We start from the raw sequence: 17,106 nt of genomic DNA on the forward strand, positions 1-17,106 counted from the left end.
GGGCTGTGCCCTGCCTTCTCTCCCCATGCCACTCATCACAGCGCAGGAAAGGAGGCATGGGGCAGGGACACAGCACAGCTCTCCAGCCTAACCTTTCTCTCCCTGTAATAGGGGGCTGTGGGAGAGAGGAGAGTCACCTGCAGAAACTGGATTTTCAGCATCTGGTCTGTACTTCTGACGAGATACCGCCGAGCACATTGGAAAACCTGACTGTCTGGTTCATATCCAATCCTAATGCTGCAGAGTCACTCTAAAATTATGCCATTAACTTTTATAACCCTACATGCTAGGTTTACCCATGTGTATGTGAGTGTATGTTTGTTGGGGAGGGAGCATTTTATGGGCTCAAATCAAATCTTTCCAGGTCTTTTGCTGCCTCATCTGACACAACTCTTCTGCTGACCAAAGGGGCAGAGCTCTGATAGGCCTTGGCAGAATTCCATAGGGTGCACAGTGTGCAAGAATTGGCAAATCATTGACTAAGGTTATCTCTATTTCAGATGCATTTTTAGCATGGTGAAACAGTCTAGTTACCCCTTGCAATTGCTCAGATGTATTTGTTCATTGTTCTTTCTTGCACTCACAGTATGTTAGGTGTTTATGTACATGCTCTAGCAAGGTTCTGCAAGAGCTGTAATCCTTTTCCTACTGGTTACTATTAAAAATGCACTGAAGGTGGAGCTTACAGATCAGCTTTGAAAATTGTAGCTGTGTTGGGGAGGAAGATGTGGGTGTGTCCCATTTATAAGGACGAGCTAGTGACCTCTACAATTTGCAATCTGCCTTTGACTCCGTGCAGAGAGGTGGCAGCTACAAGAGAAAGAGACACATGGAGACCACTGGAAAAGTAAGTGGAATGGGCTAATTATTTGTAGATCCAGCATTTGCAAAAACTTTTAACTAAACTTGGGGGTTGTGATGTATCATAAAAGAGTAAAATTCTGTATAAAAAAGACCTAAAAATATATTCTTGTGTTCAAGAAACAAAATAGATAAGAGATATAATGCTTGTCTAATTATATACTGATCTCTTGACTTGGGCTAGAGGTGGCACTCTTGTTCAGGTTGCCATCAGATTTTCCTGCTCACCCCTGCTCCAGTGGTGGTGAAATGGCAGCAACTGAGAGACTGCCAGCTTCCTTGCCTTTACTCTAAAGAGCCAGAATCAGTGAGAGTAGTCTAAGTTACATGCAGGCTCTCATGACTGCAACTTCATTTTGGGAAGGGGTATAAATTGACTGATCTGGGAAGGGGTACGGGATGAGACCATGAGAAGAGAAATAAGGTACAGAGGTGAATGGAGGAGAAGGGAAGTAGGGAGGAAAAGGAAGAGAAAGGAACTGAGGAGAGCCAGAAAAAGTGAGATTATGGGAGACAATGAGAGAAGAACTGAGAAATAAAGAAGGAGAGGGAAAAACTGGAGAGAATGTGAAATGGAAGAAGCAATAATAGATGAACTGAGGAAGCATGAATGACAGGAGAACTGGTGACAAGGAAGAGAGAAAATGAGACTGGGAGTTAGGGGGAGAAAGCTGAAGTTAGAATTTGGAGGGAGATGGGGCACAATCTGGGAACCTGTTACACCTGATTCAGAATGTCTAAGTTTAGGGGCCTAACCCTAATGACCCTGGTGTTCCCTCAGCTGACCCCTCCTGGTGGTGGCACAGGGTGAGTGACGCTGCTGTGGTTCTTCAGGCTGTGAAGCTTTGTGCCAACTCTCCCAGGGTGGGGAAATGAGTTATTCAGGGTGCAGCCTGGGGGCAGAATCCTCTGCAGAGCCAAACTGTACCGAAGACACTCTCAAAAAATAGCCATTGGCTACCATAACACAAGTCACTCACATCACTAACACACATCTACTGGGTCTGTTCCTTGAACCACTTTTTGAAACTTCCCCATTCTAACCATAACATACACATTTAATATTTCCAACAAACACCCTCCTGGGGCAAGGGCTACCACAATTCTCCATAGTAGTCACCAGTCCTAGCCTTTATCTGACTTCCTAAGGAAATCAGAACTTTCCCAGTGTAAAACATAACACAACCTTTAACCTCACACAATAACCATGAACCCTTGTAAAATATGGGATGAGTAATGTCATCTAATGGCACCTGGGCCACTCTATATACTGTGAAATCTGTCCAGGTCAGCTTGAGTGTTCCAGCTGCCACATTCCCAGCTGGAGGGAGCAGTGGAGTGTGACAGGCCTCTTGGAGATTCCGTCTTACACCTCCCCAGAGGAGAGAAGGCGGACTATATTGGGCTGGATGTACCAAGTATTTTCCACATAGACACAGGAAAAGAAGTTTGCATTGGCAAGCTCTATCCTCTGGAACCTCTTTGGAAGGAAGTATATTTTAAATCCTTCAAATAAAACAAAAAACTAAAGATATTTGTAAGAGAAGGCCTTTGCTTAAATCTGTGTGTAGTTATCTGAGTGCATCCAGGCTATATACAGTATGTTCACAGTTTATTTTTAGTTATGTTGTTTTAAGTGTTATTTTATTGGTTTTCTGAATGTTATTACTATATGCCATTTAGACATAAGATAATGCGGCATATAAATGTTTTTAATAGATAAATAGATAAAATGGGAAAGATCCTTTCGTACATATGGCCTAACATCTGCTACTGGGAGAACTTGGTACTAAAGAGTCACCCGGAAAGAGAGAGATAAATGTTCATAGAGAAGCCTCAGGTATTTGTGGAGCAAAGGGGTGACAAGGGAGGTTGAAAGAGAGAGAAAGAAAGAGAAATAGTCATAAGGAAAAAATCACTAAAAGGAAGGAAATGACAGAAGTGAAATGGAAAATAAGTATAATAAGAATTGCAGAGTAAAATAACTGCTATGACTGCTTTTTTTTTCTCACCACACTGATTTCTTGGAAGCCTGCCTTATCCTTCTGACCTTGCAGGATGCAGCAGAGCAGAAGATGAACTGCTGCACTCCCCTCCCCAACCTACCTTGTGGCCCAATACACAGGGGGCTGGTGCTTCTAACTCCCTCCTCTTGCCACCGACTCCTCCCCCTCTTGCGTGGTTTGATTCAAACAGCACATCTGTACTAAAGGAAGAGGAGATGGTGGCAAGAAGAGGAAACTATATGCACCGACCACCAGCTCCACTCTCATGCCTGGGGCTGTGAGGGAGGGGGTTTAGAGAGGGAGGGAAGAGCAGGGAGAGAGAAGAATGGAAGATCATGGGGTTAGAGAGTGAGGGAGAGGAGAGGGGAAGGGTATGGTGGAAGAGAAGGGTTGAAAGGTTAAGAAGGGGAGGGGAGGGGATGGATGGAAGTTGAGAGAGGGGAGTGTGGAGGATGAGGGAATTTGAAAGTGAGAGACTATGTAGGATGGAAGTTGTGAGGATTTGGAAGTGGAGTGTGGAAAGTAAGAGGATGGAAGATGATAGGGGTCGGATGGAAGTTGAGAACGTGGAAGATGAAGGATGGGATTATGGAAGGTGAAGATGATTGGAAGGTGAGGAGTGGGAAGTGAGTGAGGAATAGGATGGAAGGTGAGAGAGATTTAAAGGTGAAGGAGAATGGAAAGTGAGAATGGAAGGACGGGGGGGGGGGGGGGGGGGAGTGTGTAAGATGATGGTGATTGGAAACTGTTTTTTGGGCTCCTGGTCCACGAGGAAGCCGGAAGCACCCGCTCTTCGGCCCTGGGTCTGCAGCAACTCCTCAGCCCTCCAGGCAATATCAGAAAAGAGAGAGGCAGCTCTTTTGCAGCTGAATTGTGAGGGGGCATTGGTGTCTGCTAGTGAATGGCACCTTGTGCAAGCACACAGGTCGCATTCCCCCAAAACTGGACCTGAACGCAATGAGACCTGGTTTAATTATCATAAATTAAAATGGATCATTAAAGAATCTTTCAGTTCATAATGTAAGGATAACTTTAGGTAAACCCCCAATTGTAATTCAATGTTTAATGTTTTATCCCCAATTTCTATAGGTTATCAAATGCAAGGCAGCCGTTCTCTGGGAAACAGGGAAACCCTTTTCCATTGAGGAAGTGGAAGTCCCACCACCTCGAGCTCATGAAATCCGAGTCAAGGTAGAAATTTGTAGAAAGACAACTCTTTTTTCCTGTTTTATTTTATCCTGGACTAGAAATAATTGTGATCTTTTATGCATTCAATAATGATGTGTACAGAATATTCATTTTTAACATAACTGACTAACTAAATAACACCCTTAACCAAAAATCTTCCCAGTACTCCCCAGTAACAAGAACACCGTTGATAAAATCCTGGCAAAAATCAGGCTGTAGGAACTGTTTGAGAGTTATCTTGGCAAAAGAAGCATAAACATATTGATACTTTTTATTTGTGTATATTATAATCCGCAGAGAATTTTGGATTGGCAGAATTTGAATTTTATTAAATAAATACAAACATACATACATACATACATATCTGTTATTTTGTACATTGCTTCGGGCCTCAGCAGAAGAGATTAACACATTTTAATAAACATAAAAATATTACTTTTTATGAGTATATGTTGTAATTCACTGAGTATTTTGGATCAGCGGAATAGACATTGTATTAAATAAATAAATCCCATGCCTCCATTATTACTAAGTTCCAGGAAGAAACTTGATCCTAAAGGGGAAAATTCTAAGAATTGGCCGGAAACTTCTTTAAAGATTTTCTTCTCTTAGTAATCAGTTTTTAAGATCTGATAACAGGGGCTTTAAAAGACAAAATGCATGAGGTAATGATCTTATTGTAGAAGTGGTTAACAATGACGAAATTACATTGTAACATAGAAAATGACCAAATGGTCCTTCCAGTCTGCCTAGCAAGTTTCTTATGGTAGTAACTGTTGCTCCAGGCAGGTTTCCCCCATGTTTCTGTTAAGGTAGTAACAGCCGTTCTGTGCAAAACCAAGCAATTCACAAACCCATAACAAAATTCTGCTAGCAACATTTTTACAGGGTAATCAGTCTACTTGATAATTCAATGCTGCTTGAACGTACATTGCTATTGGACATTGCTGCAGAACTAGACCAGCATTTTTTTCCCCTAATAGCTGCGTATCATTGTCCAGGACCAGCATTGGCTGTCTTCTGAATCCATTTCTCCTTTTTTTCCCCTCAGCCATCAAAGTGGAGAGCGATGTTGCAGTTGTGTCAAAATCATGAAATCATGCCTTCTGTTAGGGGTAGTAGCTGCTGCTCCTCTAGCCTTTAGGGATCCATAGTGTTTATCCCATGCCATTTTGAAAGGCATTCCAAGAGTCCACCACCCTCTCCATGAAGAAATATTTCCTGATGTTGGCTCTGAGTCACCCCCCCCCCCACTCCAGGATTGAGGATCATGCATCTGTAAACCAGGGGTTAAAATGTATTTAATTTGAGGGTGTAACAATTTTTTGTACATAAAAGATAGGGAAAGATTTTTAAAATAAATAACATTTTAAACTTACTTGGCTGGGGCAGCTGTGATGGCCCAAGATGGTGCAGAAAGACTGTGGAGCTGATCTAGGGCTGTTGTGGTCCCTGTTTGGGGTGTCAACGGGAGAGGTGGCCTTGTTGGTCTGTTCTGTGCAGCCAGGGTCATGCTGCAGATGAGCCTGGCTCCCATGGTGGCAGCAGGTTTTAAAAAGGGTCTAGAAGGCAGCCACAATACTTTTGCAGCTCCACAGGGGCTGCTTAGGGGAGCCAGGAACTGGGGAGCCTTGTTCGTGGCAGTGTTGATCTGTCGCGACAAGAGTGAAAGTCATTCATATTTTTGTTACTAAAGATATGCACACACATTTTTTTTGTTGGTGTTTCGTTTTTGGGTCCAGGGTAGGCCATTTTGGTCCACTCCCCAAACCCGAAAACTGTTTTCGTTCCTATTTCGGGAAAAACCCGAAAAAATCCCCACCCCAACCCTGCAAATTATTTAACTATAATCCCCCCCCCCTCTCGACCCCCCCCCCCCCCCCCAGACTTATCAAAAGTCCCTGGTGGTCCAGCGGAGGTCCCGGGAGCGATCTCCCCCTCTCCGGCCGTCGACTGCCAGTAATCAAAATGGTGCCGGTAGCCCTTTGCCCTTACCACGTGACAGGGGCTTCTGGTGCCATTGGTCAGCCCCTGTCAAATGGTAGGAGATGATAAGAAGGAAGTGACTTCACCATCTTCTGAGGACCCTATTATAGTCAGCATAATGTAATCATCTAAGGTTGTTCTCTTGTTTCAGGTGGTTCAGGGTTCTGGAATGGATTTCTCCAGAGACTACTTTTAAAGGTGGGGGGCACTTTGGCTAATTTATATCCCTTGGTAGCACAGCAGAAACAAAAGTTTAAGTTTCTGAGAGTAGATACCTTGATGTATTCAGTAACCAAGTGACCTCTATCCCAGTGGAAAGCAGAGCTGCACTGAAGGTCCCCTAAGATGGGAAAACAGAGTTGGTGTTGAGGCAGGCTTTTGAGGCAGCAAGTGTAGCTCTACAGAATAAGGCATGTAGCTGTATGGTGGCAAATTCTTATTTTCTTGTACCTCAATACGTCCAAGAGGAGTTCCTGGAGGCCAGTGGCAATATATTAGAATCTGTCACTCAGTTGGAGCCTGTGGCTGCTTAGTTGGCCAATGACACTTTTGATTTGGTGCATACCTCCACCAGAGGTATGATGTTCAAAGTAGCAGAAAGGAAACTTCTCTGGTTGTGAAACTGGTCCACTGATTCCATTTCAAAGTCTTATTTGAAGAAACTTCCCTTTAGAGGAGATCTTTTGTTCAGAGAACTTGGAAGGATGGCTAAAGCTTGGAGGGAATCCAAAATGTTGAGACTTCCAGAGGACAGGTCCAAAGGTTTACCTTATTCTCTTTCAGCCCAGAATAGATTCTGGGGTTCCTGGAGATTTAAGCAAGGAAGGGATGTGGATCCCCAAACTTGGTGAGGAGGGAGCCACAGAGTCAGAATCCTGAGTAGCTGCATAATGAGTTTTTGAGTACCCTATCTCCAGCTTAAGAGATGGGCATTTGTCTATCAGACTCTGTCAGAAGTGGGTCCAGTTTACCATGAATCTGTATGTCTTAGTGCCATGGTTATGCCTGGGAGTTTGTTCCCATGCATTTCAGCTGCTTTGTTTTTTCTTGTCATTCATCCAGAAGGAGATAAACCTTCAGACTGGCACTAGGAAGGCTTCTTGACAAGACATGGAAGGACCCCCTCCCCCTCCCCCGAGAGCTTAAAAAGGGGAGGGCAAAAACCTGCAATGTGGAGAAAATACCCTCCACTCACTGCATGATTATGCATGAAAGGGGGAGAGGAGACAAAGGATCCCTTGCAGCTCCCTGTGTGGAGGAAGGAGAGGACTGAGTGTGACCGAGAGACTGGGGAGAAAGGAAAGCTCTGCCTGGTACGTGATAGCCGATAGTGTTCAGGAAATCGATGAGATGGAAACCCTACCTTGGTACCGGAAACCCTGGCCCAATGACCGGGACAGTCCAGAGCAGAGAGACGCCTCTTCAGCCATCCAGTACCTGAACCCAGGAAGCAAGCCTACTGCTTGAGGCGATCCCTGAAATCTGCCGTAGATGGATCTAGAAATGAAATGGAGGGAATCCCCTGAAGTTATGGGGGATAGTAAGTTAACTATCAGTCTTAATATATATTATGCAGGCTAAGGTTTCTGGCATGTTTAAAACCACTAAATGATGCAGATTGGTGGGATTTTTTTTTTTTTTGAATGGACTGGTGCTCAGAAGCAAGGATAAAATGAGGAAAATATTTAGAAAAAAAACTGAAAGGTGCAGCTGCAAAGGTTAAAAGTACATGGACATTGTTTAAAAATACAATCCTAGAGGTGCAGTCCATATGTATTTCACGTATTAAGAAAGGTTGAAGGAAAGCAAAACGATTAATACCATCATGGTTGAAAGGTGAGGTGAAAGAGGCTATTTTAGCCAAAAAAAAATCCTTCAAAAATTGGAAGAAGGATCCGTCTGAAGAAAATAAGATAAAACATAAGCATTGTCAAGTTAAGTGTAAAACATTGATAAGAGGGGAGAAGAGAGAATTTGAAATGAAGTTGGCCATAGAGGCAAAAACTGATAATAAAAACTTTTAAAAATATATCCGAAGCAAGAAACCTGAGAGGTATTCGGTTCGACCATTAGATGACCGAGGGGGTTAAAGGGGCTCTTAGGGAAGATAAGGCCATTGCAGAAAGACTAAATGAATTCTTTGCTTCCATGTTTACTAATGAGGATGTTGGGGAGATACCAGTTCTGGAGATGGTTTTCAGGAGTGAAGAGTCAGATGAACTGAACCAAATCACTGTGAACCTGGAAGATGTAGTAGGCCAGATTGACAAACTAAAGAGTAGAAAATCACCTGGACCGGATGGTAGGCTTCCTAGGGTACGGAAGGAACTCAAAAATGACATTTCTGATTTATTAGTTAAAATTTGTAACCTATCTTTAAAATCATCCATTGAACCTGAAGACTGGAGGGTGGCCAATATAACCCCAATATTTAAAAAGGGATCCAGGGGTGATCTGGGTAACTATAGACCAGTTTTTTCCCGGCCCTGAAGTCAGGGCTGGGAAAAATACTAGAAACTAATCTAAATATCAAAATTGTAGAGCATATAGAAAGACATGGTTTAATGGAACACAGTCAACATGGATTTACCCAAGGGAAGTCTTGCCTAAGAAATCTGCTTCATTTTTTGAAGGGGTTAACATGTGGTTAAAGGTGAACCGGTAGATGTAGTGTATTTGGATTTTCAGAAGGTGTTTGACAAAGTCCCTCATGAGAGGCTTCTAAGAAAACTAAAAAGTCAAGGGATGGAGGCGATGTCCTTTCGTGGATTACAAACTGGTTAAAAGACAGGAAACAGAGAGTAGGATTAAATGGTCAATTTTCTCAGTGGAAAAGGGTAGAAGTGGAGTGCCTCAGTGATCTGTACTTGGACTGGTGCTTTTCAATATATATATGTAAATGATCTGGAAAGGAATATAACGAGTGAGGTTATCAAATTTGTGGACGATACAAAATTATTCAGAGTAGTTAAATCACAAGCAGACTGTGATACATTACAGGAGGACCTTGCAAGACTGGAAGATTGGGCATCCAAATGGCAGATGAAATTTAATGTGGACAAGTGCAAGGTGTTGCACATAGAGAAAAATAACCCTTGCTGTAGTTACACGATGTTAGGTTCCATATTAGGAGCTACCACCTAGGAAAAAGATCTAGGCTTCATAGTGGATAATACTTTAAAATCGTCACTCAGTGTGCTGCAGCAGTCAAAAAAGCAAACAGAATGTTAGGAATTATTAGGAAGGGAATGGCTAATAAAATGGAAAATGTCATAATGCCTCTATATCGCTCTATGGTGAGACCGCACCTTGAATACTGTGTACAATTCTGGTCGCCGCATCTCAAAAAAGATATAGTTGCGATGGAGAAGGATGGAGCATCTCCCCTATGAGGAAAGGCTGAAGAGGTTAGGGCTGTTCAGCTTGGAGAAGAGACGGCTGAGGGGGGGGATATGATAGAGGTCTTTAAGATCATGAGAGGTCTTGAACGAGTAGATGTGAATCGGTTACTTACACTTTCGGATAATAGAAGGACTAGGGGGCATTCCATGAAGTTAGCAAGTAGCACATTTAAGACTAATCAGAGAAAATTCCTTTTCACTCAACGCACAATAAAGCTCTGGAATTTGTTGCCAGAGGATGTGGTTAGTGCAGTTAGTGTAGCTGGGTTCAAAAAAGGTTTGGATAAGTTCTTGGAGGAGAAGTCCATTAATGACTATTAATCAAGTTTACTTAGGGAATAGCCACTGCTATTAATTGCATCAGTAGCATGGGATCTTCTTAGTGTTTGGGTAATTGCCAGGTTCTTGTGGCTTGATTTGGTCTCTGTTGGAAACAGGATGCTGGGCTTGATGGACCCTTGGTCTGACCCAGCATGGCAATTTCTTATGTTCTTATGTTCTTAAGCACTGTAGTTCCAGTTCCAAAGAACATGGTATTTATTCCATTTACTTTGTGGTTCTCAAGAAGGTTGGGCATTTCTCTTTTATTTTATATCATAAATGGGTCGACAGGATCCATAAAGTTAATTGCTTTGAAAAGGGTAGTAACACAGGGAATCCTTGACCTGCTTGGATGTAATGGAGAAGTTTATTTGCATTCCAATGAGAAAAGATCAGCATTTTCATTTCAAGCCCTATCCTTTGGGTTAACCACAGTCCCTAGGATCATGTCAAGGGTGATGGTGGTTGTTGTCATGAGCGCACCCTCCAGCAGTTGTTAAGGACCGAGGGCTGGGAGGCCTTCGGAGTCTGTCACGATCCGAGGCTTGGAGGCCTTCGGCTATGGTTATAGGCACAGGAGTGCAGTCATCTCTGAAGTGGGAGATGCGAGCATGGGTAACGAGAGCAGGACAAGGCTAAAGCAAGAATAGGGAACAAGGTCCGACCCTCAACCAGACCTGCACGCCCCGGACAACCAACAACGCAATGTTGATTGATGTATGGCAATGGACGGTAGGCCGGACAGAGGACAAGGGCAGACGGAGTCCTTGGAACATGGAAGACATCACAGATGAGGGCTGATGCAAAGACATCACAGATGAGGGCTGATGCAAAGACATCACAGATGAGGGCTGATGCAAAGACATCACAGATGAGGGCTGAAGCAAAGACATCATAGACAAGGCGAGAAGCTGAGGCATCACAAGACTTTGGACTAGGACTGAGGCAAAGACATCGCAGATGAGGGCTGAAGCGAAGACATCATAGACAAGGACTGAAGCGAAGACATCACAGACGAGGCGAGAAGCTGGGAGGTAGACATTGGCACTGTCTCTCAGGGCGCCCTACACAGTCCACCCGTGGGTCTGGTCACGGACCACCCTGTCCCACTGCGCACCCTACACAGCCTAAAGAGACTGGTCACAGACCACGCGGAGAGTGGGATGAGCGCAGGAGAAGAATCCAGCCCAGGTGAGACTCCAGTGATGAAGCCGGTGTCCCCCGGAGAACCGCAAGAGCTGGCAGGTCAAGAAGGCTCAGGAGCGTAGGAAACGAATCCAGCTGCCAGCAACGCCAATGACGGAGAAGTGTCACCCGAAGAACTATGAAGCTGGCAGGTCAGGAAAACTTGAAGGCACTGGAGAAGAACATCAGGAAAGCTGATACATCAGGAAGCGAGACATCGGGAAGCCTGGACGAGGAACCTCAGGAGACGAAGATCAGCAGGAAACTGAGAACATCTGGAAGTATGGACGAAGGACGTCAGGAACACAGAGACATCTGAAGACATCAGGGTCAGGAACAAGACAACATGAAGCCGTCATAACAAGGAGACCACGGAGGGCCTGGATCGACGAAGGAACACAGACAAGAGACTGAAGAAGAATCCCTTTTATAGGGCTGAAACAGGAAGTCATCATCAGGAGGAACCAGCAACACTTCCTGTGGCTGGCCTTTTAAATGTTGTGAAGAGGCACGCGCCGGCGCCTAAGGGAAGGCAGAGGAGAGAAGAACGACCATGGACAGTGGTGCTCTCCTGCACCTCGGCGCGGAGGCGCAGAAAACGGCAGGCAGGCTTCGGGGCAGCCTCCAGGCTGCCGGATGAGGACCCCATCGGTGACGTCGTGGGTCCCGGCCGTGGAGGCAGGCTGGCAGGCCTTAAAAGCAGCCTCCAGGCTGTGGTTGTCAGCAGGAGTGCAGCGGCTTCCCCCGGCTGCACAGGAGGGATTTCAGCAGTGATACTAGGCCACAGGGGCGATGTCGGCAGCGGCGGCCATAGCCGCGAAGAATGGCTCCCGGCAGGCTTGGCCCTGCCGCGCAGGAATGGAGACGGCCACAGCCTCCAGGCCTCAGTGAACGAAGTTGGCGGCGTCCTGCCACGTCAGGGAAAGCAGGTGGGTGGAGAGGCCTGCTCGCGGAGAATAGCTTCGCAGGCAGGAATCGTAACAGTTGTTGCACCAGCTTTGCACAAGAAAGAGATTTTTGGTACATCCTTATCTGCACGACTGGTTAATTAGGGCGCACTCAGTTTGGAAAAGTGTACAGACCACAACAGAAAGGTTCAACTCCTGCAAAAATTCAATTGGATAGTCAATTTCTCCAAAAGTCAATTTCTCCAGTCATCTCAGACTGGTTTATCTGAGGACCTGGTTCAACAAGAAGAAAAGCTGTGGTTGACTAAGGGAACAGGGGTCCAGTGGAGAATCATCAAGCCTTGCTTTATTATCCACTGGGCACTATCTGTATGTAGGGTCTTTTCAGTACCATGGCAGCTGCATTGGATGTAGTTCCCTGGGCGAAGGTGCACATGAGACCTCTGCAGAGAACTTTGCTCTTAAGTTGGAATTCCTAGTCTTAAAACTCTTTTAAATGGATTTCAGTGCCATAAACCCTTAAGATAATATTGCAGTAGTGGTTATATTGCAGGACTGGATCTAGAGACCCCAGCCTGGGTAAAGGTGATGTCTGATACCAGTTTAACAGGTTGGAAGACACACAGTCTTGGGCAGTTGGTGAATCCCCTAAAACTAGCTGATATAATCACTAAACCATACCCCCATTGGTATTAATGTACATAGTAAGACTGTTCATATAAACTCTTGTTATACCCTCTCCTACAGTTATTCATGTAAACCCTTGTTATACCCTCTTCTACAATTATTAATGTAAACAGTTTGACTGTTCATGGAAACCATTGTTATAACTGTATTTCGGATTGATGGTCTGCGCCGCTCACCACAGTTATTTAATGTAAACCGTTTGACTATTCATGTAAACTGTTGTTATTCCTGTAAACCGGAGTGAAGGCCAGCGCTAAACTTCGGTATATAAAAACATACAAATAAATAAATAATACCAAGAAGGCAAGTTACAAGCCAGAGCAACTTGATTGGCTTTGCTGGATTTTGTATCTTTGCTACTGGATCACATAATCAAGAGATTGCCTACCAATGCCACAGTTATAATGTATATAATTCATTAAGGAGGTATCAAAGGCTCTCAAGTTTCTTGGGGGTAAGCTTCTTAAGGAGCGGAGGAGCAGCATAGTGGTTAAAGCAGCAGGTTGGAAACCAAGGTTCAAATCATGCTGTTGATCCTTGTGACCTTGGGCAAGTCACTTTATCTTTCACTGCCTCAGGTACAAAATTAGACTATAAGAAGTAGTGTGGGGATAGGGAAATACCTATAGTACCTGAATGTAATCTATTTTGAAGTGCTAAAAAGCAGAATATAAAAATCTAAGTAAATAAATTATTGCTTCAGTGGCAAGAATTGAAAGTTTTTGTCGCCATCTCAAATGGCAGATGTAATCAATATTCAAGCAGATAATCTGAGTTGCAATATGGTCGATTCTAGGAATGATCTATGTATCAAATAGCCCTCCTTCAAATTGTGGTGATTTGGGGAGTTAAAAGGAATCATATGGTGACTTTCAAGTAAGCAAAGGTATACAAGTTTCCAGGCGGAAGAGGGGCAATCTATCATCCCAAATTCTTGCTCTGATCCATTTCTGACCAACAGGAGTATTACGGAGGATCTCGGAACATCCAGGTCTGTTGATTCTGTAGCTCCAGATTGGCTGCGGCATCCTTGGTATGTGGATTTCTTTAGGTTAATACACGGAAAGGCCCTTGGGGCTTTCATCCCACATGAACTTGCTGCCTCATAACCTGGTTCTTCATGAAGATCCTGTATGATTTTGTTTTAAGGCCTGGTTCTTGAAGGGGCATGGCTATTGGTGCAGGACAGTTATCTCAGGCTATGATAGCTACCTTCCTGAAGGCGAGGACATTTTTTTCTTTCCCTTGGCTTGTATCTGCATATGAAAAGTATTTGAGCATTAGTGAACTGGATCCTGGTGTGCTTCTGGGACCGCATCAATTCCTTTGAATTGATTTTTTAGGCAGGAAGACCTTTTAAACAGCTTGAGTCTATATGCTTTGAAGGTGCCAGTGGCAGATACCTCTTCCTTTGTAGAGCGTATTCATGATAGACCACTACCTTTGCCCTCACTATGTCATACGGGCGACGTCGGGGACCCGCGGGCAGGATTCATAACACTTCTTTACTTTCCTAACATATAAATTTGTTGCCTTTGTAATAGTTCCTTTTAATTTGGCCCATTGTTGTTCTACCTCATCTATTTTCTCCCAGTCTTCCAGTTCTTCCTCCATTTTGACAAAGTCCGTATCGTGAAATTCAAAATTTTGGTCTTTGTGTGACTTCTCTGTATCCTATTTGTGATATCGACCCATACCATTTGATCATCACTAGTGCTCAGGTAAACCCCTACTCGAACATCAGAGATATTATCCCCATTCGTGAGCACTAGATTAAGGATCATACCCTGCCTCATGGTTTTGTTTACCATTTGTTTGAGCAGAACACCTTGAAGGACATCCACTATCTCTCTACCTTTTATAGATTCTGCAGAAGGGATGCTCTAATCCACATCCGGCATATTAAAATTTCCAATGTGCAACACTTCTTCCTTCTTTCCTACCTTTTGGATTACCTCTATCAGGTAATGTCTTGTTCATCTATTTTGGTTGGAGGCCTGTAGCTCACACCATTAAAAATGGAAGCACCATCTTCTCTTTTTAGGACGGTCCATAATGTTTCTTCTTTACCCCACGTCCTTTGCAATTCAGTTGCTTGGATATTGTTTTTGACATAAAGGACTACTCCTCCCCCTTTTCTGTCCTCTCTGTCCTGCCTTAATAAGTTATAGCCCAAGATGGCTGCATCCTAATCATCAAACTCAGTGAACCATGTCTCTTTATCAGCACCAATAACTAATTCCACCTCTACCATTAGGGCCTGCAGGTCTCGGATTTAATAGCTCAAACTATGAGTATTTGTGGTCATAGCTTTCCAGCTGTTCTTCCTAATCACCTTTTCTGTTTTTTTGAACTGATTGATTTTGTTAATTTCTCTTCCCACTTCCTGTATTGCTTGGGGGTGACATTCCAATTTCACTGGCCACCTCCTGCCACCCCCACTCCCTAGTTTAAATGCCTGATAATGTATGAAATTTTCACTTAGCATCCTCTTTCCTGCCACAGATAAATGTAGGCCATCCTTACCATATAATCTTTTATTGCTCCATACACAGCCCCAGCCTCTAATGTATCCAAAACCATTTTCCTTTCACCAGGCTTTGAGCCAGACATTGAAATGATCTATATGGCATAACCTTTCCTTTCCCTTTCCATGAACAGGTAATACTTTGGTATGTGTCTACTCTTGTCCCCTAGATTTTGGAAATCTTCCTGTATCTTGCGGGCACTATTTATAGTGAGGTCATTGGTTCCCAGATGGATGATAACATTGATATCAGCATTCTTACTTTCTTCTATAATTACATTGACCACCTGGTTTTCATTTCTATTACTTGAGCATCCTGGAGTGCATTTAACCATTGTATCCCCATCAAATTAAGTTCCCAGATTGGTTCCTCTGAAAGCCAAGTCGCCCAGAAGAAGCAGTTTTCTTTTATGACATTTGACCATGTTGAAGGGTTTCTGGGTGCACTGGGTGACTACTTCCCTCTAGTGTGGAATGATTTGACTGTTTTCAAGGAAATAAAATTATCAGGTAAGAAGTAATTTCACCTTAGCATATAGCAACAGTCAAAAACCAAGTAGAAAATAATATTCTGAAAAGGAATGGAGAATAAAACAGAATATATCATATTGTCTCTGCACTGATCCATTGTGCAATTGTACCTTGAGTATTATGTGCAGTTTTGGTTGGGTTTTAGGGATAAGCCAGCCACTGTTAACAGGATTGTGCAACTGCATCAAACTTTGCAGGCCTGAGTAATACAAAGTGGAAGTCAAGACACATGATGACTCCTATAGTTTCAATGTGAATGCCTGTGAGAACTACACTAAGGAGAAGCAGCTGCTACAGTTTTTCATATCAAGCAATCTGTCTTCCCCTTCAATTTAGCTGATACTGCCAAATGCAAACTTGTTGAGTTTATGGCCTTGACACAATTTGTGTCCAGTCATGAGGCCCAGCATTGTTTGACAGATGACTTCTAACTCATGCCATCATCTCCATGTGAACAGTTATATACATACCAGCTATTAAATCATATCAGAAGCCCACTAATCCTACACCAGTGGATTGTAATAATATCCAATCAATATCAACTTTTGGGTCTTATGCATATGTATGAAGTTCTGAGGAGAGAAAAAGAGTTTGGACTTGCAGATTCAGCACCACACTGCTGCACTGCTGCATTACACAGCACTGTTTGTTGCAATTCATGCAAACTTCATACCCATGAACTTTACATCCATGTCTTTTTATGAAACTTAAGTCTAAGCTTCGAGACTAGGCTCCCTGCTGGGCTTAGCCCTACTCTATTAACTTTGGAGTTCTTGCCGATCTCATCCTTGCCTAAGCCCATGCAAGCCAAGCCAATCTTCACTTCTATTCCCTGCCTGTGTAGCTTGCAAAGGTGTCTGTAAGTTCTGAGATGGTGGTATTTATCTATCGTTTGCCTGCTGGAGGTTCAGTTGGCTTCCCTGCATGCTATGACAGGACCCTGTTACACCCGTCGGTCGCAGACGGCTGCGCCATCTGTTGCGCACCTCTTTTTTCCCAGCTCTGTCCATGTTGGCAAAGATGGCCACCTCTGCCTCAGCACACTGACCTTCCTGGCGTCCCCGGGACAGCGTGGGCAATTGCGTTCGCCATTTTGAATCTGGGATAACCTAGGGCACGTGCACACGTGCCAGTCCCTCTCTTATGCACGTCTTGGCGGGAACCTCGAGGGCGTCCCTTCCGCATGACGTCACCTGCCTATGTGTATTTAACCTCTCCCAACTTTCCTTCCTACGAGTTAGCAAGGACTTCCTTCCTGCTGAATTCCTCTTCATTGCAGACGCTCGCTGTTCCCGTGTTCCTGCTCGAACACCTCAGATACCCGCTCCTTGGGGGCCTTGCAGGTTTGGTCATCCGCTCCGTGGAGGGCCTTCTCAGTTGCAGGCTCCACTGCTTCAGAGAGAGTACATATACCACCCAGCCTGTCTCTCCTTCTTCGCTTGTCTACTTCAGAGTGGATTCTCGGCGTACCCCGCTCTGCCGACCACTACCGGATCTACCTTCTA

The 17,106-nt window shown here is 44.1% G+C and overlaps 1 protein-coding gene across 1 annotated transcript in view; it reads left to right on the forward strand.

Moving 5' to 3' along the window:
• The first annotated feature begins 624 nt into the window (after positions 1–624).
• Positions 625–17,106, forward strand: part of LOC115089233 (alcohol dehydrogenase 1C-like) — a 76,242-nt gene continuing 59,760 nt past the window's right edge. The window contains exons 1-2 of the mRNA XM_029597335.1: positions 625–847; positions 3,957–4,058. Coding sequence (XP_029453195.1) covers positions 830–847; positions 3,957–4,058 — 120 coding nt within the window. The 5' untranslated portion in view covers positions 625–829. The remainder of the gene's footprint in view (positions 848–3,956; positions 4,059–17,106) is intronic.

Source organism: Rhinatrema bivittatum, chromosome 1 (assembly GCF_901001135.1).
Source record: "Rhinatrema bivittatum chromosome 1, aRhiBiv1.1, whole genome shotgun sequence".
NCBI classification, from domain to species: Eukaryota; Metazoa; Chordata; class Amphibia; order Gymnophiona; family Rhinatrematidae; genus Rhinatrema; species Rhinatrema bivittatum.